The 24,553-nt window shown below is 46.8% G+C and overlaps 1 protein-coding gene across 5 annotated transcripts in view; it reads left to right on the top strand.

The window, feature by feature from the left end:
• The first annotated feature begins 2,755 nt into the window (after positions 1 to 2,755).
• Positions 2,756 to 24,553, top strand: part of ILDR2 (immunoglobulin like domain containing receptor 2) — a 36,859-nt gene continuing 15,061 nt past the window's right edge. For 3 of the 5 annotated variants that reach the window (XM_067300109.1, XM_067300100.1, XM_067300093.1), the window contains exons 1-4: positions 2,756 to 2,807; positions 11,601 to 11,933; positions 13,012 to 13,131; positions 22,622 to 22,678. In XM_067300109.1, the coding sequence (XP_067156210.1) occupies positions 2,762 to 2,807; positions 11,601 to 11,933; positions 13,012 to 13,131; positions 22,622 to 22,678 (556 nt within the window). In that variant the 5' untranslated portion in view covers positions 2,756 to 2,761. The remainder of the gene's footprint in view (positions 2,808 to 11,600; positions 11,934 to 13,011; positions 13,132 to 22,621; positions 22,679 to 24,553) is intronic. The other 2 variants (XM_067300121.1, XM_067300114.1) reach the window with 1 other exon arrangement.

Raw genomic sequence — 24,553 nt, 5'->3', positions numbered from 1 at the left:
GAAGATCAGAGGAAGGAGGGAGGGAGGAATGAAGTAGTTGGCAAGAAGAGAAAGAGCCATCAGTTGCTACAGCATGAGTAGAAAGTGAGCTTGTGTGTTGCCATATTGTTCAACTGATTTCTTTTCATGATCCAATTGCTTAAAGGAGAACTGCTCCAGAGAGAGTTGCGCTATCACTAGTATTGGACAGAGAATATCATAGCATGGTATTCTTCCAGTTCAGTCTGGAGCCAAATTATGCAGGACAGGCACAGGGAATTTGGTCATCCAGTATCAGTGCTGGCACAGGGATGGAGGGAAATGGAGGCTGAACTCTTAGGGCGTGCTGTTTTTTAGGAACAGAGCATCCCTGCTGGGTTGTGGTTTGAAGTGCTCTGGCTGACTGCTTAGGAATTTAGCTACTGATGGAAGGTGAAGTGGGCCTAACTGCAGTCATGCAGCTTTCCACCTCCAAGAACTGGCTAAAATGAAAGACAACATCCTAACGTTAACTATTAAGCCAGCTCAAATGTTGCTAGACTCTCAGATCAAAGGTCTACAGAGGTCTGGGACACTGTTCAAGGCTCAGCCATCCATCATGCGTACATACATAAATACAAACAGCAGCTTACATCAAGTGCAAAAGAACAGTATTGTCCATTTATGAGCGCATGAAAATTTCAAAGCAAGTATAAATCCACAGTTACATGCAAAACAAAGGTGCTTCCTTGTATTGAAAATCTTTCCTTCCTTTGTTATGAGCCAAAAGTTTAGCAAAACTTGTGTATGCCAAACTTACTTGCAAAAGCTGGAGGATATTAAACAAAAAAAAAGCAAGGAGAAACTAACAATAGTGACGCATAAGGAACTGGACTACCCCCAATGTTTAAAATGTGAGATAATATCAACATCAACTTTGTCTCAGGAAACTCTGGATCAGGCTCCTGTCCAATTAAGTTAAAGAAAGGCAAGGCACCAGGATTTCACCCCAGATTTTGAGGGTTTTAGGGAAAATGGTTAAGGGAGGGGGAGAAAGAACAGCTCTGTGTTCACCTCTTAGGAGCCCTAATTCAGCCCATACAAACCTTCATGGATCATATCCTGTAGATACCTATCCACTGTGCAGCAGACTCTCAGCCGATGTGACGTACCATGGCTCCATTGGAGTTTTCTGGAACGACATGTTTCCTGAAGCTGAAGTTATGGCCCTAATGGCAGTTTCTACTTTGCCTTTCATCTGCCTGTAGGCACAAAGGCGATAGGATGCTGAATGGCTGTGTGCTGAAGGAGAACAGCACTGCGCGCTGTTGCATGAATGCATATGTGTGCATTATTTAGCATAGCAGGGTCCTAATCCTTAAACCTAATCCTGGTTTTTAGCTAGTGTGGCAAAACAATTAAGCTAATAATGTGTCAGGCCAGAGGAACATCAGGAGACGATTTGCAGTGGGTGTGTATTTTTTTAAAGCAGTGTTGAATAAAAATAAACTTCTTCGTGAAATGTATTTTTAAATAACATTGAGTAGCGCCGAGTAAAACACTGAAAAACCGCCTGGCTGCCTAAGGATTGTCTCCTTGCTTAATTCCACTTTAACTATCTTAAGAGAGACTACAGCTGTGTAAAAACAACAAAAATGTTTCAACACATCTTTTATCAGAGCAAACATGCTGTTTTGCTTTTTCACTCAGAAATTATTGATCTGTTTTTAAAAAAGCTTATCTGGCCTGTAGAGGAGTTCAATCTGGAAGGCAGAATTATAAGGAATCTACAGGCAATTGGAAGATGCCTGCCAGAATGCAAAGGGCTTTTACAGCTTGACTGCAGGCATCAGCGTGCACCCTGCCTTTCGCAGACGGACACACCTAGCACTTGCCCCCTTTGGGGGCCCCGTTTTGTGTTAGCAAATCGGAATTGTTTATGTTCTTTGGCAGATTCCAGATGAGAAGTCGAAGGCTACTCCCTTCTCCCGGGTGGATCATGGACATGGGCAGCGTCCAAACTTCGGTCACACGCACAAACCCAGCCCCTGAGAGCAGCATGTCTGAGGATGAACAGCACAAAAAGGCGAAGCGGCACTGGGTGCTGCCAGCGGTGAGTGCCGTGCTGGAGAGTGCTTCTCACCAAAGCAGGCCGCTAGTTACTCCGCTCGGAGCCTGCGAGTGGTTGAGTTTCTGCGCGCTTGGGCCACCTTCTTTTGCTCCCTCAGAAAGTTGAGGAGCTCTAAGTGCAGGAGCTACGTGCGTGGGGCCTTTGGGGCCAGGGCTTCGTTTCAGAGCAACATTCATCTCGTCGTAATGATCTCCCGCAGCAGTGTTTCTAGTTGGCTGCCTCTCCCCCCACACAGACTTTCACCCCCTTCCAGCATCCCGCCGGCACGAAAACCCAACGCCCCGCAGCTCGCATGTCAGTCGGCAACAGCCAGAACAACACCTCTCCCTCCTCACCCCAAATTCCTCCTCCTCATCTAAAATTGTAGCAATCCGCGCAGTCCCCGGCGTGACTCGCCGCGGGAACAGTCCGCCCGCATTTCCCAGCGCGCCCGGCGGGGCGGCGGCGGGAGCCGCATCGGGGTGGGGGGGCGTTTCTAACCGCTCGCCGCACGCGCCGCCCGCTCCCGCACTTCGGGACGAGGCGGCGGCGCGGGCTCCCGCGGCGGGGAGGCGGCGCCGCTCCGGGCCGGCCCCCGCGGCCCCTCCGCCGCCGCCCCAGCGGCATGGTCGCGCCCGCGCCGCGCCGCCGCCGCCGCCGCCGCCGCCGCCGCCGCGCCGCGCCCCGCGGAAGATGGAGGGGCACGTCCTAGGCTGGATCGTCCTCCTGTGGCTCGCAGGTAGGGCGGGCGGTTTTGGTCTGTTTACTTCTGCGGGAGAGAGGCGCCGGGTTTGGGGGGCGCCCGCGGAGGCAGCGTGCGCGGACCGCGCTGCGGGAGGCGTGTGCCGGGGCCCGGGGCGCTGCTGGCGCGGGGGCCCTGGCGGCACCTGCCCGTCCCGTCGCGTCGCGTCGCGTCGCGTCCCGTGCCGTCCCTCCCGGCAGGGCCGAGCTCGGCGAGGTGCCGCTCCGCCGCGGGGGCGGGCGCGGGGCTGAGCCCCCGGGGCAGCGGTGCCGCTCTCTCGCCTCCCCTCCGCGGCTTGGCGCCCGGGGAGGGCGGGCGAGCCCCCGGCGAGCGAGCGGGGAGGGGGCAGGAGGGCTGCGAGGAGGGCAGGGGGCTGGAGGGGGCCGGCCAGAGAGCAGGGCAGAGAGGAGAGGAGGGGGTTGAGGGAAGCGCCGGACTGAGAGCGGCAAAGCGGGCGGCAGCCGGCGCGGGGGAGAGGCAGGGGCTGCCTCCCGGAGCCGGTGCAGCAGCCAGGCTCGGGCAAGAGCAGGAGGCTTTCGGAAGGGCTGCTGCTGGCTGACTTAGACAGGGAGACCGGTTAGAGGCACAGGGAAGAAACAGAAGCGCTTGGATTAGGTGGCAAATATTTCCCACCACTAGTGTATCCCACAGAAGAGACCTCGGGCTCTTCCCTCTTCCTTTTCAGATTTAGGATTCAAAAGCAGTAAATTCAGCTTTTAGTCATAACACCTCTCTCCCACCACCCACCCACCCCTTTCCTTTCTTTTTCGCTCTGAGTCATCTTCAGCACTGGTGCCTGCCTGCTGCTCCCTTCCAGGGTTTCATGGCCTCATCTGGGGCTTCAGCTCATCTTCCCTCCCTCCCTCCTTCTCGCTTGGCTGCCTCCAAAGGTGTACCGCTTCGGTCTGGGGTGCCAGCGCACCCAGACCTGCTGCTGCGCACCTACCAGCCGTGGTAGTATACTGATAAGTAGCTTCCAGGGACTGGTAAAGAGGAGGAGTGCAGGGTGTAGATAAACATGGCATTACATTCCTCCCTCTTTTTAAAGAGCTTCATTATCTGGGCATGTCTGGCTAGGTCAGGACTTTCCCATCAGTCTAAAAGACTGGGCTGTTGACACCTTTCTCCCCCTGTTAAGGGTAGCTCATGATTACTGACAGCGCCTGACTGCAGTTTGGAGCATGCAAGGTTTGTGCAGAGTGAGAGGTGCTGCTGCAGTAGGAGGACCTTCCCGTCTCCTCTAGTCCTCAGCTTTGGAGGCAGGATTGCCTGCCCCTGGTATTGTTGGCGGCCGGCAGGCGCAGGCTTCCGGCAGGCAACAGGTTAGCTGTGTGCTGGGAGATGGAGGCAGCCTGTGCCAGCGTGCTCCCCTCCTGCCTCCCAGCCACTGTTGCCAGGGATGGAGCAGGGGCTGCTGTCCTCTTTTGTGGCTGTGAGAAAGCAAATAAGCAAAGGTGTGTGTGAGTCAGTGTGTGTGTGTGTGCGCGCGTGCAGAGAAGAGGGCGAGAGACTGACTGGCAAACGTGGATTCAAGATCTTTTTTCTCCCCAGTGACTGTGCAAAGGAATGAATGGTCTTTATCAAGGTAAGGAACCCTAATCCAGCCAAATCAGTACACTCCCGCTCTGAAAAAGAGAAGGAGGAGGGGGTCAGGAGGTGGAGAGAGCAGGGTAAGAGACTGTGCAAGATGGGGAGGAAGCAGAGAGACAAAAGAGAGCAAGAAAGTGAGAGAGCTTCTCACCCCCCTTCCTTCCCCTCCTCCCTCCTTTAGGTAGGCTGAGAAATTTCTAATCGGCACTCACAGTTCCTTTCCTCCCAGCAATAATTCATCTTTGTCCTTTGTCTGTCTTTAATTTTTGGCTCTTGCATTTATCTTTTGTTTGTTTTTGTGCACTGTGACTTCTCACTGCAACTGCAGAAAGTCATGTGTGAAGTACAGGGGGCTTGGTCAGGCTTCTCTTCCTCCTGCCCTGTTATCCCACATGCCTAAAGCTAGCGTTTTAATAACAATAGCAAAAGGATGAAGAGCAAGTCGTCCTTTATTCCTTCTGGTGAAGTGGCATGGTTTGGGACGTGTGTGGGAGTGTGCTCCTCTCATATGGTGGAAAAAGAAGGTACAGTTTTTCAAGTGTCTCTAAGCCCCTTTGTACAGCTGGTTCTTGTAAACTTACAAGTGTTGCGTCGTTCTGCAATGGGGCCTCCCCTCATGTTTATTCTTAATGCTTGATTCCTAATGCATTTAAAACAAGAGAGAAGTGCTGCATTGGAGACTAAAGTTCAGCGTTTACCCACAGAACAGGAGAGCAAAGCTTTTTTTGTTTGTCTCTTCCTTAAAACTCAGCCTAAGCCTGGAAAGATTACAGCTAGGAGACTGTCCACATTAAAACATGATCTTCTCTCCCTCTTAAGTCATTTTTCACTAATAATTTGGTACTCAGTACCTTTCTGCCTTCGCTGTGCAGAAGAGTCACTGAAACGGTTTAACACAAAGGTGGGTAGATTTACTACCTCTGCTTTGGCAGCCACAGTTTAGGAGCTCTGTAAGGGCAGGCAGCAGATAGAGGGGGCACGTTGGAGCACAGTTGTGCTTTGCTCTTTCCAGGTCAATTGAGCAGACTCCCTGGGATGACAGAGAAATGGCTGGACTGTTTTTCTCTGCCTTGGTTTAAAGCATTCTTCTGACTTCTCTTGATTGGCTGCACCCACCATAAGCTTAGTGTAACTGGGGGGAAAAAATCACATTTTTCTTTCTTTTTATTCCTGTGAATAAAAAAAAAACCTGGAAAGGGACTGACACCAATGGAAATCCCAATGCCACCCCAAGGTCAAGCATTATGGCTTGGCGTTACAAGGCTTGGAGTGAAATAAGACCACTCTTCCAGCTCTCTTCGTTAGTTCTCAGGCTTTTGCTGGTGACCTATTGCTAAGTGACAGCTCTGGGAATGATTTCTGTGATCTTGAACCAAGACTGTGAAACAGGAGCCACCTGACAGTTGTAATAGCCTTCAGACAGTAATAAAACAGGGTGGATTTGATCTGGTGGCCAAGGCTGAACTAGTAATTCACCTGGAAACATCCAGGGTGACTTTGGGGAATGTGCAAAAGGGACAATAGAGAATACCATGTTGTAAGAGGGTGTAATGAGTGTGGGGAAGCTGTCGAGAAGAGACTGATACCCAGAGAAGCCCATGAAATGTCCTGAGCTGTTGTACACAGCCCTGAAATGCCAAGGACTATGCAAGGGCTTTTACTTCTCCAGTGAAGTCAGAAGCACAGGATGTCTGAGGAACCATATCACAGAATGTGGGAGTGGGAAGAATGGTCCAATGTCCCACACAGTCACTTTGCAGAGTCCAGCCTGTGTCCTTTGCAGAGCATTTTCATAGTGAAGTTCTCTGTCCCAAGAGTTGGGTGTGCAAGGCCATGCTTATCTCTGGCTGCTTTGGTTTTGCCCCCATCCACCTTAAGCAGCTGGGGGCCGAAATTCTGTTTTGCTACAGAGCGCTACCATGTTTCTGCCTCAGCTGCAGTTGACCTATTTAGATCTTGGTATCTTGCTGGCTAACAAAGTTGACAATTAATAGCCATGGAGGTAGGAACGGAAGTCCAGTAGGAACTAGACCATGTCATCCAGTTCATTTTCCATAAGCCACACAACAAAATCTGATGGTCATGGTTTTTGCTAATGAAGTGCAATGAATTGGATTTAGACCAGCCTTGCCAGTATAGTCAAGAACCTATACAACACAACCTCAGTGATCACCCTGGCTCTCCATTCACCTGCTTACACTTCTGTATATCATCTCTGACTTTCCACTCTCAAGCCCAGATCTTGCACCTCCTGAGTTAGGCTTGACCCACACTTGAAATTGTTGACAGCATGCCTCTGTTCAGCAGGGAAAGAAATAACACCTTTAACTCATGTGTACTAGCCAAGACTCCAAAAAAGGTACAGCATTTTATGTGAGTAGTTTGTTTTGTTTGGGGAAGTGATGTAAAATATCCTAGGAGCACTCTGTCTTACCAGTGGAGGTATGCTTTCCTGCCAAAACCCTTAAGTATAGTCTTGGACTAATTCTCCTGAGCTGCTTTGTTCAGGACCTAAGGACTTTCATTCTCCTGTATGCACACCTGCTGCTCGTGTCAATAAAGATGCATAAAATCTGGCAATGTAATTTTTGTAGGTTCATAGCATCAGCTACACTGCCTCAGGCAAATGGTGGTGTGGGCCAAATAATTACCAAGAGAGAGGTGATGCGCATGCAGACAGGGAGAACCATGCTGACCTGAAGAACAGCACATACTGCCTTCTCTTGGACTCAACTCTTATCTTAAGTGCTAGAAAGATGCAGCCTGAGACCTATTATATTGAACTGTATTTGGTTGGTCATTACAGAGATTAGTGCTTCAGATCAACTTTATTCCATTCATAAAGGCTATCTTAAGGCTGTGTAGTGAAGCTAAATCTTCCTGGGACCCATCTACCCTCAGGGAAGCGTAGGCTCCTCCTGAGGGCAACTGAAAGCAAGAACCTCAGTTATCACCTCTGAATTGCCCTCTCTCTTTTAGTCATAGAAGGCACTTAACAGAGATCAAGCTCACAAGGCTGAATACAAATACTCCCCTTCTATAATCATTTCCTGGAATTTTCTTTAATCACTGCTGAAATGTATCAGTGATAGCTTGTGTCTAATGTTGATTGCATAGTTTGAATACATAATGTGAGAATAGTTTAGGGAAAGAATCACAGAGAAAGGAGACAGATACACATTGCCAATAAGAAACAGGCAAAAAACATAACATTGTATTTTTGAAATGTGATCTTTTTTAAGCTCTTTCTTCATGAGTGTATGCACAGATGCACAAGCACACACACACACACACACTCACACTCACACTCACATGCAAACACAAACATGGATTCTTTTTGCTTTCTGAAGGTAAGGCTATTGTGTTTTTAAGGTGTACCTGATTAATATTTGCAGACCTTTTTCCAGGGCTTTAGGAGAATGAGAAAGGAGAGTAAAATTCTCATGTAATCCTATGACTCTAAGAACTAGATTTTTCCCGTGAAAGTTCAAACATTGTGAAATTCATAATAAACAGGTTGCCTCTCTGGAGTGCAGGAGTTAGGTTTCTGTGATTGTTTTGAAATAAGAGCCAATCTTATTCTGTCCATGTTAGTCCAAACATAGCAGAGCACAATTCAGTTCTGTTTTAGTCCTAGTTATATTAAACTAGACCAAGAGCTACCACAGTCTGCTGTCACTAAGCTTGTCATCATCTTTGCTATTTTTCCATCTTTGGTATCTTCCCATTTTTGGTATCTTTTTGCTCTGCTATGTAAGCAGCCCACGCTTTTGTCCTCTGACACATGTGAGGCCTTTCCTATCTTGGCTAATGTCTTTTGAATATGTTTGAGTTCAGCAGCTTCTCCTTTGACTTGAGGAAGCCCTAAGCAGACCTCTGTAATTTGCACGCACAGACACAACTGATAGGTATAAAGCCACCATCTTGTCTTCAGGCAGTCTAGTATCCTGTTAGCCTTTTTAATAGATGCTGTTGTAGCAATGACATAGAATCTGGCTTGTTTGTTTGTTTGTTTGTTTGTTTGTTTTGGCAGAGGAAATAACAGGTGTATGATTTCCAAGTTCAGCCCTATATAATTGTACATGTATGTAATTTGACTTAAATAGATCTAGAGCTTCCATTGCTCCAGTCTCTCAATCTGAGATACCTTGTTGCTCTCGAATGCTATTCCTGGAAAAGATCTGAAAAGAATATTAAAAAAGATCATAGAGAACTCAGGATAGGATACATAAGATGCCAGATAATTTACTGCACATTTCCCAAACACTTTTTGATAGAGGAAAAAAATTTCCCCAAAGCTGCTTACAAGTTTCTTTTTCTCAATATAGACATTCGCATGGGGGTGGGGAAGGGAAAGTTAGTCAGATGAGAATTTGCTAAAGCTCAGCTAATCATTTATTAAAGCAGTCCCTGGGTTGCCAAACTCATTAATCTCATTAACAGTGAAGGAGGGCTACGGTGCCTAGTTAGCTGAAAGCACTGTGTTTACTTAGCACCAGTACTTCATTCACAAGGGAAAGATTTAAATATTCACTGTGTCACTGTTTTTTCCCTGAAGCTAAAGTAATGTGATGGGTGACTTGATCAGCTCATGTCACATGCTGACTTTGGCCATGGACCACGTGGGGTCAGGCACAGAGCTGTCAGAAAAAGGTTGGACCTGGGACCATTCATTTTTCAAGGTGTTTGTCATGTCTCTTGAATTGAAATGCAACCCAGGAAGCATGGGTCTCTGGAGAGAGGAGAATAACAAAACGTCACCGCATGGTTCCCAAGTTGTTGCATGCCCTCCACATTTCTGTCCCTCTTCTCAGGCCTGGCAGAAACATGCCAGCTGCCACTGCTCAAGTTATCACTCTGCCTGAGCCTCAACAAAGTGGTGGGACTATCTCATGCCCTGGCCCCTCCTGTGGGAGCATCTTGTAGGGACCTCAGCTGTGCTTCATGGTATTCTGGAGAATACACATGCTTCAGCATCTGGATTTTGATCCAGACAGTTCTGGCAAAACTGATGACATCTCCTGTGCAACTTCCATCCAGCACAAGTACTCTATGCATAATATCATGCCTTCATTAGATGTATAGTCCAGCATTTCTCCACCCTTGTGCACTGCAAGCCCTCACTTAGTAGGTCTCCGAGTTAAATCCTGCCCAGACCAGTAACTCTTTGTTAGTATCAGTGACTAGTTTGCCTCTCATGTGAAATAATGTTTAGTCTGTAGTATGTTTTTATCCCCTAACTAGTGTTTATAGGCTTTGTTGTGATTGACAGTATAGACATTGATAACTTGTCAAAGTGCATATTTGGTGTTGGTCCAAGCCCCGCACTCTCCTTTGGTCCTGGCTCCTGGTCATGAGGTCTTTGCTTGCTTTCGCTTTCCAGCTCTTCAGCTGGCTCCAACTTGACCCCATCCCTCCCTGCCTGCTGTTTTCCTTCTGTTGATGCATTCACTGCTTGCTCTCTCTCTGCTTTAGTCTCTATGCCTTTTTTCCCTATCCTCAAGATATCTTCTATCATTTTAGTTTCTTTTGCTAGCTCCCATCTACTTCTCATCTCCAGTTTTTGGAGTGGGTGGTTTATTTTTGCTGACTTCATTTCTTCTCTTCACTACATCTTTTCTTAATCTCCTGCAACCTGGTCCCAGCCCTCTGAAATTATTTTGATCTAGGTTGAGACACCTTCTTTAGCTTCCTCCAGCTAAATATAACCCTTCTGGTTTCCTGATTGTCATCCTTCTATTTACCCTTGTGCTTCCTATACTTACCTTGGTATTTTCTTCTTCCTCTGTCTATGTTTTTCTCTTTCTTGGCATTTGTCCTTCTCTCAGACTGCTTCCCTACACCAGGAAGACCTTTTTTTTTCCTCGCTCTTTCATTCCTCCCTATGCTTCTCCTAACCCTGCTAGTGCAGCAGTCCCTCTCCCCGTGCAGTGTGAATATGCCCATCCGCTTTCTTCTCCTGAGTATTTCCTTGTGTCTCTTCTTTTTTCGCTATGCATTGCTCTGTGTCTAGGGGTATATCTTAACTGTGTGTACGAAACTGCCAACATCAGCACTTTCCAAACTGATTTGCCCTTTCTCCCATACAAACCACACGGACAGGCCCTGGTGTTCCTCAGCTGCAGAGAGTGCCCCTGGTTACAAACTCATGCCACCTTAGGTACACCATGTTGCTCATGGGCAATTCCTCTGCCCCCACAGGTAGGCATGTTGCCACTTTGGAAAGTGTCAGCATATGTTTCCGCAACCATGTAAGTGCTTTATAAGTCATTGCTGCCTGCAGCGCGGGAAGGAGGCAATGAGGGGCATGCATGGGAGGCTTTTGCCATTCCCCTGCGAATAGATGGAGCACCTCACTCTCCTGAGGGCTCTCTGCTGGCATCACTGACCAGCTCTCAGCTTTGCCCTAAACTACACAAGAATGTGGCAACAGCCCCATATGCAGTTCATTCCCATGTGTCTTCTCTGAGGCCCTAATACATCAGCCTGGGCTGCAGTTTTCCTGTCAGCTGGCAGATAAACATTACGCGCTGAAAGCCATCTCTTCCCCGGGAATGTAAAAAGCTTGAGTGTTTGGGCCGTTTTTCTCTACACCTCCCACACAGAGCAATTTCTCTCAGTGCTACATGCCAGTCACAGCAGGAGTTGTGCAATTGGGATCCACCTCTTCTTGCATTCTGGAGTTTGGCATGGCAGTAGCACTAACTGGGCACTGGCGTGCAATATGCTGGGCCAGGGTCTGTGCGCTGACCTACCCTTAAAGAGGAGGGGTGACACCACTGAAATTGGGAGGGGAATGACTTGTTCTGCATTGGGACTGGTATGAGCTCACGGTCTAGCCCCTTGGGTAACCTGCTTTAGAAGTGGAGTATAGCTGTCCCTAAAATCTCTCTCCCTTATCTAGGAATCTGCCATGGAAGCCATGAATCAGCGTGTCACTGTGTTAGGGTCTGTACAGAGTATAGGAATGCTACCACATACGAGCCTTGGGCCCCATGGTGTTTTATTTTTCATTGTGGCTGTATTCTATCAAAAAAGCAAACTTACTTTTGCTGCCAACATCCCTGCTTATATACACTAAGGGCTATTGTACGCTAACATGTGAAACTGACAGTCATTCTAATTTTATGCACGTAAAATGACTTAACCTCCTCTTCAAGCCATGTGAAGGCATATGACACTCATGATTTTGTCTTTTAGCTGAGGTGGAGGGGTTGCAAGTCACTGTGCCTGAAAAGAAGAAGGTGGCCATGTTGTTTCAGCCTGCTCTGCTTCGCTGCCATTTCTCTACTTCTTCCACCCAACCAGCTGTGGTACAGTGGAGGTTTAAATCTTACTGCCAGGACCGGATGGGAGAAGCTTTGGGTATGGCAACTTCTGGCTTACAAACAATGAGCAAGAGGAACCTGGACTGGGATCCCTACCTAGACTGCGTGGACAGCAGGAGGACGGTGCGCGTTGTGGCTTCCAAACAAGGATCTGCCGTCACGATAGGGGACTTCTATAAGGAAAGAGATGTCAGCATTGTCCACGGTAACTCTCCTGCCTCAGTGATGCTGATGGGGGTTAGAATTGGCAGTTTGGGGTACTAGAGGCCAGCAAGAGTTGTTCAGTTAACTCTTTACCTTAATAAAGGCTGCTGAAAGTGAGCTTTTGTATGTCAGACATTTAGGACTCAACCAACCAACCCATGCAGGTCTCTAACCCTGACAGAGAAGTCTTTTCCCTTTGACAAAGGGGAAGCTCTAGTTTCCAAGTCTTTTTATTCTTGGCTTCTGTATATTGCTCTGTATATAGAGATTTTCCTTAACACAGGAGTGCCAGCAAGCAAACTATAAACTCAGTCTCTGCAGGCTAGGTCTGTCTTCCTTAAAAACTCCTCTGATGTTTCCTCCCTTCTGAAATACTAAAATTATCCTATACCTCATGTTCACTCAACTCCAGGCTTAACAGCTTACTCCATCGTGAACATTAAACCCACACAGCCTTAGGCAATATGAAAGGAAGAGATTTCAGTGGGTTGAAGTCAATTTGGGTGGAGATAAGGGGTGGCAATGTCCTTAAAAGTTTGCCATGGAAGGTTGTGCAAAACTGTGTCCCTCAAATTTACAAGCCTTCTGCTTCACTCGGAAGACCGCCTAGCCAGAAGAGGAGGCGAGTCCTGGGCCCCTTGATATGGAGAGCATGCATTCACCCTCAATGGGGGTGAGGGGAGTGTTTTCCCTTCAATCAGTGTAATGTCTTTGGCAGATGGCTGAAGTGCAACAGAGGAGATTGCCTATGCCCTTCTTGCCTGGCACAAGCGCTGTCAGGACCCCAGGCCTTAGGCAATAGGGAGGCCAAAGGGTGATGTTAGTTAGCCCTCCTGCTCTCTGTGCTTGCAGAATGAGCTTCCTCTTTGACATTACCAGTCTTCCCACTTACAGCCCCAGAGTCTTGAGCCTGTTCAGCTTTTTCTCAAGTAGTGTGATACTCTGAATAAGCCCAACCCCTCCTCTTAGTAAGAAAACAGAATGGATTTGTGAGTCGGAGCTGGGCCTCCTGCTTTCAACACTTCACTCCTCTGAGTGGTGTTGTAGGGAAACCCTGACTTCTCTTTTTTACCTTTCAGATGCAGACCTTCAGATTGGGAAGCTGATGTGGGGAGACAGTGGGCTCTATTACTGCCTTATTATCACACCTGATGATGTGGAGGGCAAGAATGAAGAGTCGGTGGAGCTGCTTGTACTTGGTAAGCTCTCTTAGCAGATTGCCCTGCGTTCAGTAGACAGCTGATGTATCTTTCATTCTGTCTCTCTGCATATCTCTGCACCATTTTACTATGGATGTAAGATCTATGTAAAACAGTCCCTGCAGTACCTTCACCATTGCCTTGCACTTTGTGCACTCATTCACACCTAGACAAAGTGGGTGGCAAATGCTACCAAACCAGAATAGTAATGTTTACACCCACATTGCTAGCACTTTACACAGGTGTAAATGACTACAGAAAGTTCAGGGCTGTGGAAAGTCAGAACCCTTGCTTTAAAGGCACAAAACAATAAACTTGCAGCAAAGTGAACACCTGAGAATGAGTCTTTAAAAAATAGTCTCCTAAAAGTTAATCAAATTGTATGTTTTTTGTAGTCTTTTAACATTCCCTTGGTCCTACTTTTCTGACCTGTTGGGATGTCAAGACGTGTTGTATTTAATAGCTTGAGCATGTCAATATGGTAGATTCTTCTGGCTGTCTGGCTAATTACAGTTGTACAGTTAGAGGTACAGTTTCACGATCACCCTAACCAGATCTGAGCTGGTGCTGCCACTGAAAGGATCTATCCTCCCTTCAGTTTGCACTCCTGACTCTGTGTTTCTGTTGAACTCCCTTGTGCAGCATGGTCAGCAGGATCAGTTTATTTCCTATTCCCAAGGTTAGCTTTCAGCAATGGCTTCTGCAATCCAGCTGCCTGCACAGGTCAAGAAAGCATCCATCCCAGCTGGGGGAGAGAAGCTGAGTAGAACTAGGCCTTTTTAGGGGCGTTTTGTTGAGACTGCTTTAAGCCAACTATAGTACTTTGCCCCTAGACTGCCTTAGTTATATTGATATAAGTGTTGAATAGCTATATCCCAGGAGGGTAGGATGAGTTTTTTCCAGCTTACCTTAAGACCTCCTGACACCAGTGTTCATTCTGCTGGTCAGTATGCTTATGGTTCTTGACTGTACAGATTCTACACATCCTGTGAAGGAAATATAAAAAAGGATGAGTCTCTAGCGTGTGGGTGATATGTGTAGGTATATGGTAGAACACATCTGTCAAGAGCCCTTGATCTCATGGCTAAGATCAGAATTTAATTGGCATTTACATTTTGGAGCTATAGTAGTCATCAAAAAATAAAACCAGACTGAAAGGCTTGGGTGAGGGATTTCAACAGTGCTATCTCCTCCACTCATTCCTTCAGAACATCAGGTGATGGACAATTGGGGAATGGGTCCCTACAGAAAACAGTGCCATACCCCTGTCCAAATCCACAGTATGACTGTGTATCAGATACTAGTAATAGGTGCAAGCCTGACCTGTGATGGTTCAGGTGAGGCTATCCCTGCCAGGTAGCAGCAGTAGCTGTTATGTAGCCTCCTCAGAGGGGCTGACTGTGGCTGCATGATGATGAACTGTTGAATTTTGTCCTTTCTTCACCTTCCTGTCTAGATTTGGTATCTCTCCTATCTGTGTCTATAACTGTGCTCAGACACCAGTGATGATACAGTGCCATGGTAACAGGAAGAATCTGTTTTTCAGTGTGTACAGAAGACTACATGGGGGAAAAACAAAGAAATCCCCTCCTCCGAGGCTGGCTTGATGATGCCCCTGGCCCCAGTTCATTGCGGTTATGTCGGGAGGAAATGTGTAGCTCAGGCTGCATCACCTGAACTGTGTCTGCTTTTCTGTTCACCGTAGCCTGCGTGTCTGACCTTGGAGTTCACGCAGTGCTCTTCGCTAAGTTTGGCAGCAGCATGAAGGCATACCTATTGTGGGTATACTTTGTTCTGCCTCATGCTGTTTGGCGCAGCTTGTGTGTATTTCTTCTCCTGGGTAATGTGTACTGAGGCGGCATTCCAGTTTTCAGAGCAATTCCAGGTTACCTACCCATCTTCCTTCCTTTCCTCTTCCCACCTTACTCTTCTCCTTCCACCTTTGTCTGTATTTCTTCTTCCTTTTCCTCTCTTTCTCTCCAGTACTGCCTAGAGGAGGAGGAGGCAACCAGTAGTAAAAATACCGTTTCTTAACATCCTGCCATCTTCTGGGATACTTTTTATTCCATCCCACTGCTCTTCCAGATACTAGTGACTTGCAGGAAGACAGTGAATACTGATGTGGATCTGAGAGTGTCCACAGTCCTAGGGGATGCATGGTAAGAGGGTTTTGTTTGCTGTTTGCTGCTGTTTGGGTGGAACCCAGTTTCCCTTTTGGAGCAGCTGGATCAGTGGAGGGATGGTATCTGTAAGAGATGCTGTGGTTCTCACAGCACATTGCTGTTTGCTTCCCACTACAGTGTTTTTTCAGATAAATTTTACATTGCTTATAGATTGAATACATGAATTGAGATTTTGAATAGAGCAGGATTTTAATTTCTTTCATCTTCTGAATAGGAGAAAATGGGAAAATTAGAATAAGAAAAGAAACCAGTCAGTACAGAAAAGGAAGAAGGAAAATGTCCCTTCTGGTGGTTTTACATTAATACCAAAACTTAAGGTGTATTTTGCTTAGAGAAAGATGCTACTAGACAGGGCAAATTAATCTCACTTAGAAACCTTGGAAGATCTGAGAGGCAAACTGTAAATACCTAATGGTGTGAATAAATGAATAGAAATTTGCTTAGCTAAAAATGCAGGATTCTGCGATTACCCAGTGAACTGCAACATTAAAAATTGGTCAGAAGCCACTTTTTCACAACTCTGAGAAAAATCCAAAACTTGAGCATATTATAGTATTCCTTTGTTTTCTTAGGGAAGCAATCACAGGGACTTCTGGCTCTGTTTGAAGGTTTTCCAGTGCAGTCTGAATAGCGAGTCTGCCTAGGTCATGATGGAATTGAATGTTGGGATTTGTCATCTGCATGTTCATGTTGAGACACTAAGAGACTGGACAGCTCTAGGTAGCATCAGAAAATCCTATGAGCTGTCTTCATTTCAGGCCCATTTCAGAAAACCATCTAAGCATTTATTTACATCCATTTGTGCTCAGCAAAGCTGATAGGATTTAAAAAGCATACCTGATGTTAAGCATGTATTTATGTACTTAGCTGAAAAGACCATACAGTAGGTATTGCTTAGTCAGGGACTTACACTAACCCTCTTTAAGGGAATCAGTGGAGGGGTGGGAAGAGGAATAGTAGAAACTTCTCTGCCTCAGAAAGACATTGGCTAGAAGTGGACCTACTGCAGAGTAATGAAAAAATTCTAATTAAAAAGTATTATTACACTTTTATTAAATATTTGTATTTTGGTGGTGCTTGAAATCTCCGAACAGGGTCCAGCATGCTAGAAACTGCATGAACTCTACTTCTGCTGCATCAGGGCTAATACAGAGCTTAGCAATTGCACAACAGGAGTCAAGCAATGCTCTCTGCACTCATGTTTTTCACTAGAATATTAGAGCCCTTTGCTGACATTACACCTAGGCTACTGAATCCATTTGCAACTTTGTACATTGTAATTTTTTTAGAATTAATGTATGATTGAACCAAAAAGGCTGAATTCCTAAATTTAAGGAAGTTCACATTTCTATTTTAGTAGCTAGCAGCTGAGCACCCTGCTTCTTTAAACATGCAGGCAGTGCTCCTAATCAAATTGTTATTCATAGCACCTATGCACTGCTTTTCATATGAGAATGTCCGTGGGCTTTAATAAAGTCATTCAGTGCAGCCTTTGTTTAAGGAAACTCCCAAGTGTATCCGTGCAGTGGGTGCAGGGTGCCTGGAGTAACCCTTGAATCAGAAGTACAGGGCAGTGTCAACAGATACCCCATCGAGCTTCATGTGACTCAGCCCACATGAGGAAGTGGTCTAGCTTAGTGGCATGATGTTTCATATACCCCAGTAAGCCCATCTGAGAGCCAGAATTTGCTAGTAAGATGCAGAGTCTTGTGAGAGCAGCTATACCGCTCTCATCCCAAGCTGGTACATCTACAGATGCTGCAGTGGCTGACAGTGTAGGTCTATGCAAGCTCGGGAATGTTTGCATTGTAAAATTTTACATAGTTTAGACATACTTTGAGTTGCTTCATTCCCAAGAACATGCCAGGTTCCTGAAAGGGGCAGGAAAGTGATCCACTAATCCCAGTTGTTGGACTGATGGGTTAGTGAGCCATGTGTTTTGCTGGGCAGCTATTGCCTTCTTTAGTTCTCTATCCCATTTGGCAGCTAATACTGTGTGAATGATATATTAGTGGAATATTATTTTATGAATTAATCTTTTAGAAGCTTCAGCTTCTACTGCCATTATGTTTTAAATTGACAACAATTAGCAGTTGAGATTTTTTTAATTTCTGAAGTTAGCAAGCACTTAACATTGGTAAACTGAGATCTTCGGTAACATATTACCAGCCAATATTCATATGATCTAAAAATGAAAAATTTTAAGTCTAACACCCATAGGTAGGAATGAAAGTATATACACATACACACAGCATATTTCACAGTAACTAATGTACTAATACAGACATGCGTTGGCTTACGGAGAGGATAGATCCCTACTGGGACGTGTGTGTATGGTGCTCCATGCTAATAAGACAGTTCTTACTCAGCAAAATGACTCAATACCTGGTATAAAAATAGACAGGTTTGGAATCTCTTGTGTTCCAGGAGAGGTGGTATTATAAAAGTTGATGTAGTTTCAGAGATAGAAAAGTTCTTGGCAAAATTTTCCCTTAAAGATGAGAGTTTTAGGAGTTTGCTCTGTTACTCTGAAAAGCTGCCAGCAGCGTCAGAGCCAGTACTTGGTCACAGGGCTTGGCAGTAGTGTTGGTGCTGTTGGCCCTGTGGTGGAGGCTAGAGGGCCAGGACTTGGCTTGGGCAGTGTCCATAAGTGACTTCATAACGAGGGCTCTCCGACCTTGAGCTGTGCTTTTGTGACCGATGACGGGTAGTGCCGGCAGGCAAAGGCAGTGGTAGGCGTGGGAGTTCTCCGCTTAAAAAGCTAGCAAAGGCCTTGATGCCACCAGGGACACCAGTGTGTCCCCTCCTCCCCCCCCCGCCAATGTGCATGGCCTCCTTGGGTCCTGCAGCCGTGCCCCGAACCTCCGCGCTGCCTCCTTTGCAGTCTCGGTCCAATCCTGCTCCTGCTCATCCTAACCCAGGCTACTCCTCGTTGTTTATTTCACGCCATTTAGAGGTGCAACTTGTTGCCAAGGTTTTTTTACCGTTCTTTTCCTTCTTATTTGCCAGCGACAGCCACACGCTGCTAACAAAGGATTGGCATGATTAAAAGACCTCCCTTACTAAGGGAGCCATGGCAACAGCCTCCTTGGAGGTCTTTGTTGCCTGCTAAAACTTTGATCTCCAAGAAGGGCTGCTGCTGTTTCTCCCTCCAATTGACAGAGAGAAAAGAAGGATGGGGAGAAAGGATAAAGTTTACTGCTAGCAGAGAGAGCACAGAGGAATTCATTGCAGAGCCATGCTCTCCCAATAAATCTTGCCAGCAGCTTCCTTGGAAAAGTGTCTGATTTACAAGAGCCACACTTCCTCTTCTGTGCTTTCCAGCCTCCCCGTGGGGCAGTGTCCAACGCCAGGAGCCTGTGGCTGTGGCACGACCTGGAACATTTTTCTGCTGCTGAGGAAGAAATACTTCCCTCTTCAGCTACTGCCTGCCATGCTCCTCACGGCTGCAGGTAGGACTGTGGAGGCAGTCCCCAACAAGGGAACATATTCAACATTTCTTCCCATATTTACCTAATATTTATCTTATTTATGTAATTGCCAGTATTTACCATATTCCCCTGTTTACCCAATTGACACATTCCTGATTGCACCTACTCTCACTTTACTCATGTTTCATCATTTCTTTTCAGCTACGGCGCTTACCCTAATTATTTTTGGGTCTTTTCTCTACAGACTCTCTGCTAAGTATCTGCTCGACTCCAGTTTCTCCATGATCTTTCGTTCTTTGCTTCCTTGCTTTATCATCTGCCCTTCCCTTGCATATTAAGTTGTCCTTATTCTGCTCCTTTTGTACGTTTGCACCTTCTAGCTCTGCTCTGCATCCCTTCAGCTTTTCCCTCTCGTATTTCTCCTCCCACCCTCTCCTGCCGTGCCCTGCTGGTGCAGATGCGGGACTCGTGGGCTGCACCAGTGCCGGCCCTGGCTGAGCCCTGGCATGTGTGGGGCTCCCAGCGAGGGGCCTCTGCGGGTGGCACGTGTGGGAAAGCAGTGTGCAGCGTGGTGGGAATAGAGGCGGTAACGTGTCCCAGATTTTTGCTGGAACAAGGACAAACTTCTAGTTTGAACAAAGCCACCCAAGGACGACCCTGGTAAACTGGGCCATCTATTCCCTTTTTCACCTAGGGGTATGTGCTGGGGCTCAGCAGCGAGAGCTGGCATAAGGACTCGTAGCACTTGCAGGCGGAGAGGAAGCGCTGGGAAGATGCTGGAGCGAGACAGCCGTTTCAGTCCATTTATCAAAATGCCTCCGGTCTGCTTTCCGAGATGGGCAAAGCCATCGCAAAGGGGCAGTGCAGCCAGATGGGCTCCTAGCAGGACCCTTTACTAAATTGTTTTCTGCCCGCCAATTGCTTTGCCACCCCAGCCCTCCACCTTTCCAGTTTCCTTAAAACTAAGGAAAGCAAGGGGGCGGATACGGAGAGCCGTGCCCCGTGCAGGGCGGGAGGCGAGGAGGGCGCCTGCCTCAGCCCCCAGCTCCCCAGAGCCATCCCGGTGCCGCCGCCCTGCACCGCACTGCTTGCTCACATCCTCTCTCTGTGCGTTTCTGCTTCACTTGTTGCTCACAAGTTGTGGGAGGAAAGTCGGCCCTGGATGAAGGCGCAGGCCGGCGGTGCCACCTCCCTCTGCTGTTGCTGTGGAAACGGCAGGACGAGCCAGCGAAAGCCCGGGTCAGCCCCAGCCTTTCGCTAAAGCCTGCTTAACAGCCCGCATTAAAAATGAGGAGAAAGGGGGAAAACCTCTTGGTAGGGGGAGGGGTTATCAGGGAATTCATTCAGCCTGGCGAGAAGGGCCACCGTGCATTGAAAGCTGCTGGGGGCACAGTTGCTCAGAGATGGGGTTTTTGTTTGCCGCTAGCCAGCTGGGCTATTCAGGACAGCAGGTTTAGGCTCAGCCACGGTTTTGCTGCGCCGAGCTCTTTGTGCCTCCCTTCTGTGGCCGAGCCCCATGCCGGCCAGGGGCAGTGGGGCAATGCAGGGCTGGGGGGCAACCAGGGGGTCTCCAGGGCTGTGTGCACCCCACTGGTGGGGGAAGCAAGTTCCCTCTTGTGTCCCAAAGCAGAGACTGAGCAGAGCCGAGTGAGGTTGTGAGAGAGAGCCGAGCACAGACAGCACAGAAAGACCGCTCTGCTCGCCTTCGTAATGAGTTAGAAAGTTCTCACAGCGTAGTTGTTTTTGAGGGATGCGTCTTCATGTGTTATGCCTTAAACATGCGAATGCGCCAGTTCCTCTTGGGGGTCGTGAGGCACCTGGCCATAAGCCCCAGCACTTGCAGAGATCAAAGCTCTTCAGGTAGGTTCAAAACAAAGCAGGCAGCCATTTGGACTTAAGATAACATTTTTGCTCTTTAAAGGTGTCACTCCCTTTGCTCTGGTGTCACAAATCCCAGCCCTAAATTAGCTCTTTGCCTCCAGCTGTTTGTCCATCGACCTCTGCCGTCCCCACTAGGACTGCACGCGCTCTTCCTGTGTGGAGCCGGAGCACAAGGAAAGCAAGCTGCGTGCCCATGTCTGCCTCTATGTTCTGCAGGCATGCAGTTCACATGTACATTATATGCACATGCTGGCCTCTGTAAGAATTGCATATTGGTTGTGCATACTGTGAAAATAAGGAATCTTTTAATATGCATGTGGAACATACATAAATTTAGCATACTGTGATGCAAGGCACACACTTGGTGCATGTGTTTGGAGCCCACTTGTGATACCTAAGACTGATCCTGAGCATGTGTTATATGCCTGCCTGTATCTTGTGAGCAGAAAGCATACATGAGCGCTCTCATATACCATTCTAGCTGTAAGCAGTTTGGATGCTTGATGCTTCCAGCAAATGGACTACAAAGAATGTCATGAAACTCTGTGTATGTGTAAATGAGAATGTTTCCATAGAGTGGCAAGAACCCTATTTTGAAGTAATAAATGAGCAACAATTATCTGAAGGATCAGCATTACATCTTTTGCTAAGGCTTCAGGAGCGCATCATGACTAATGGTGTTACAGTGAGTACTAGAAAAGCTTTGATGAGTTGCAACCGGTTGCAAAGCACTACCTGAATTCAGAGTATGTTTATTATGGCTCCAGCAGGCATCCGTGTGGATTTTTGATCTCTACAGAAGCTCTGCTGAAACAGTGAGGAGAAAGGAGAGTGAGAATCTCCTTGATTATAATATCCTTCAAGGACAGACTAGAGGTCAAGAAACTTGGGATCCAGTTCATCATTGTGTCTGAGCACTGCTTAGTGCAGGACCTGAAGCACATGTGGGGAGGTTAAAGGTAGCTTTCTACCACTTCTGCACTGGCTTGCCCTCAGCTGTCTTTTATGGTCCATCCACAATATATGTCTCTCTTCAGAGTGCAGCTCTTCTACTTCATGCATGTCTTTAAAAAAACTAGCATGATACTGATGCTATATAAAACACCACATAGCACAGCTGCACATGTTCTGCTGATGCACAGATACATGTAAATTATAGCTGAACACAGTGCAGGACACTTGCTGTTTATTAGAAATATCCCAGACATTCAGAGCCAAAACAAATAGGAACCAAGCTGCCTTTGAGTTTGGGTTTTGTTTGTATTCAGTTCTAAATTAAAGTAGGGCTTTGGGGGTTGTTGGTGGTGGTGGTATTCTTTTGCAAAGCGATCCCAGGAAATTCTACACAAATCCTTCTGTGGTTGGTTTGCTTCACTTGAAAGTTGGTCTCATTCACACAATCCCATCAAATTGTGCATGGATCTTGAAATAAATGGCATACACTCACAGTCGTGCTTCAAGAATCCTCTCCTGGAGCTGTCTCTGAAGCTGCAGAGCCCCACGTGGAGAGCACCACCTGCGTGTATTGAATGCATGTGGCTGACTTATAAAGACCATTGGGTTAAAGATGTTTCACATCCATCCCAACTACATCAATACATTTTAAAAGCAAAACAAATCTGTTTGAGGGCTGCTGTGCATTTCCAGGAGCTTTTTGCATGTGTAGAGCATAACTCTAGAAAGATACTACCTTGCGGTCACGCTAAGGGGGCCTCCCTCTTCCTGTCATTTTGTGCCTAGATCGGAGAAGCTCTGTTCCAGATTCTTGGCCCTGCCCTGCTGATAAAGATAAAAAGCAGGGACAGAGAAATGGCAGAAGTGCAAAGGCAAACACCAGGCATGGAGCAGGATGACCTCTCTGATTGATAGGAGTTCACTTAACAGAGTGCAAGTGGACTGATGAGCAAGGGGACTGGAGGCTAAGGCAAGGGGCTGGGGAGTGTGTTTTGCTTGCAGTAACCTCTCTCCTTCTTCTCCTCCTTCTATCTTTTCTAGGCAGGACAGGGCTGCTTGCTGATCTCTTGCCCAGTTTTGCTGTGGAGATTATGCCAGGTATTCAGCCATTTCACCCTTTAATTACCCAGTCGTCTGTCACCTTGTCTGTTTATCCCTCTGCAGCATCTTTTATGTGGTGTGTGTTTCACTTTTACATGTGTCTTATCTGGGGAAGAAAAGAAAAAAGCCTGTCGCTTACTGGGAAAGCGTGTTGGCTTGAGAAATGAGAGCTGATGCTGGGAGTGGAGGAGGGATGGCCATGCTGGGAGGCAACATACAGAGATGGTAAAAGTCATGCCGGGATGAGTGCAAGGACAGGAGGGCCAGCACTGTTCGTGGGAGGCTTTACTTTGAGCTCTCTGCTCTCCCCCTGTCACCCTGAGCAAAGGTAACTCCAGTCCAGCCTGCAAGACCTCAGCAGCCTCACATGCCTGTGCAGCTTTGTACGTCAGCCACTCTTGTGCAGTAGTAATTAACACTCGCCCTGGCTTTGTACTGTGGGTACTGTTATAACCACTACCACAGATGGTAGCACAGGAGGTGCTAGGAATAGAGCACTGGCTTAGCAACATGTCAGTGGCATGGTTGCTCTTGTGCTACATGGCCAGGACATTACCTAGGTAAGACCAGGTGGTTTTGGACCAGACATGAGCTCTCTGCTCGTGATAAATCCCTAGCTAGGCAAACTAATGATAGCCACCAGTTTTAGACACCTACCTAAAGAGGAAATAGAGACTGAGCAACAGATGGTCCTTGAAAGGGAAGAGCTGTGAGAACATTTAGCCCTGGAGTCATCTGATCATCCCCTGACAGAACCAAAGTAGTGTTTCTTTCACACTTTTGTGCAAAAATGCAACTCTACATGTATGCATGAAGCTTGGTAAATCTGTCTCAGAGATGCAAATGGAGAGAAGGCAAACGTCCTCCACCCTCCAGTGTTACCTAAAGCTCCCTGCAAGTTTCAGTGTTGCAGGAAAGGGATTGGTCTTTACAGCGTACACAGATTCATTTTCAGTTGCCTAACACTTTTTTTTTAATTATTTTTTACAATTTTGTTGAATGGGTATGAAATTCCTCTGTGTTGACCAGGTAGTTTTCTGGTACCCCCACTGCATAGGTATAAAAAACAAGAAAGTGTAAAAGGCAATGGCAAAACACATTTCAGCTGTTAGCGTTACTGGTTACCTGAATAAACAAAATCAGATACTCATGCAAGCACAAAATTATAGTTTCCAGACAGTGAGGATACATAATATTTCATCTCTGTAATCATTTTAATCTCAATGATACACACTGAGATTCACATTTGTATCTGGAAGGACTGTGATAGAAGATAACAGTTATCATACCAGGGGAAAGATTAGGGAATTGCAGACATAAGTGCATGCACTCCCAATTTTGTGTTTAAAGGAGGAGGCAGAAGGCTCTTTTGCTGTATTCTTAATCTCATCACAGAAGCAAATGCTCTTTCTATGAAGCAAAATCCTTCCTGATTCATAGACCCCTGTGATTGAGACACTGATTTCAAACATCCCCTCCTAGTGCGCAGTGAGTATTTTGCAATGTGTAATGTGCATACTACATTTGACCTCTTTTTATGCTCCTGGAACATTTGCAGGAAGACCACAGATTCACTTACAATGGACTTTGTTTTTTTTTTCCTCCACCAGGCTTTTATCCTTTATGGAATGATGGTGAACAGTTCTCTAATAGCTCTAGAGATTTGACATCTGAGTTTTAGTGCATAGCTGTGGCTGGTCACTTGTGTCATGCGATGCTATTTCAGCCCCTCTTATAAATGATAGTTGTAGAGAACAAATGAGAACATGGCAAAGGAAAAGCACCTGGACTCTTGCCTTGCTCAAGGTAGGATAGTGGGATAATCTCAAGATTCCCTTGAGATTAGGAGGTACAGAATTGGAAAGGATAGTC

This window comes from Apteryx mantelli, chromosome 1 (assembly GCF_036417845.1).
Source record: "Apteryx mantelli isolate bAptMan1 chromosome 1, bAptMan1.hap1, whole genome shotgun sequence".
NCBI classification, from domain to species: domain Eukaryota; kingdom Metazoa; phylum Chordata; class Aves; order Apterygiformes; family Apterygidae; genus Apteryx; species Apteryx mantelli.
This window is presented reverse-complemented; position numbering and strand designations above follow the sequence as displayed.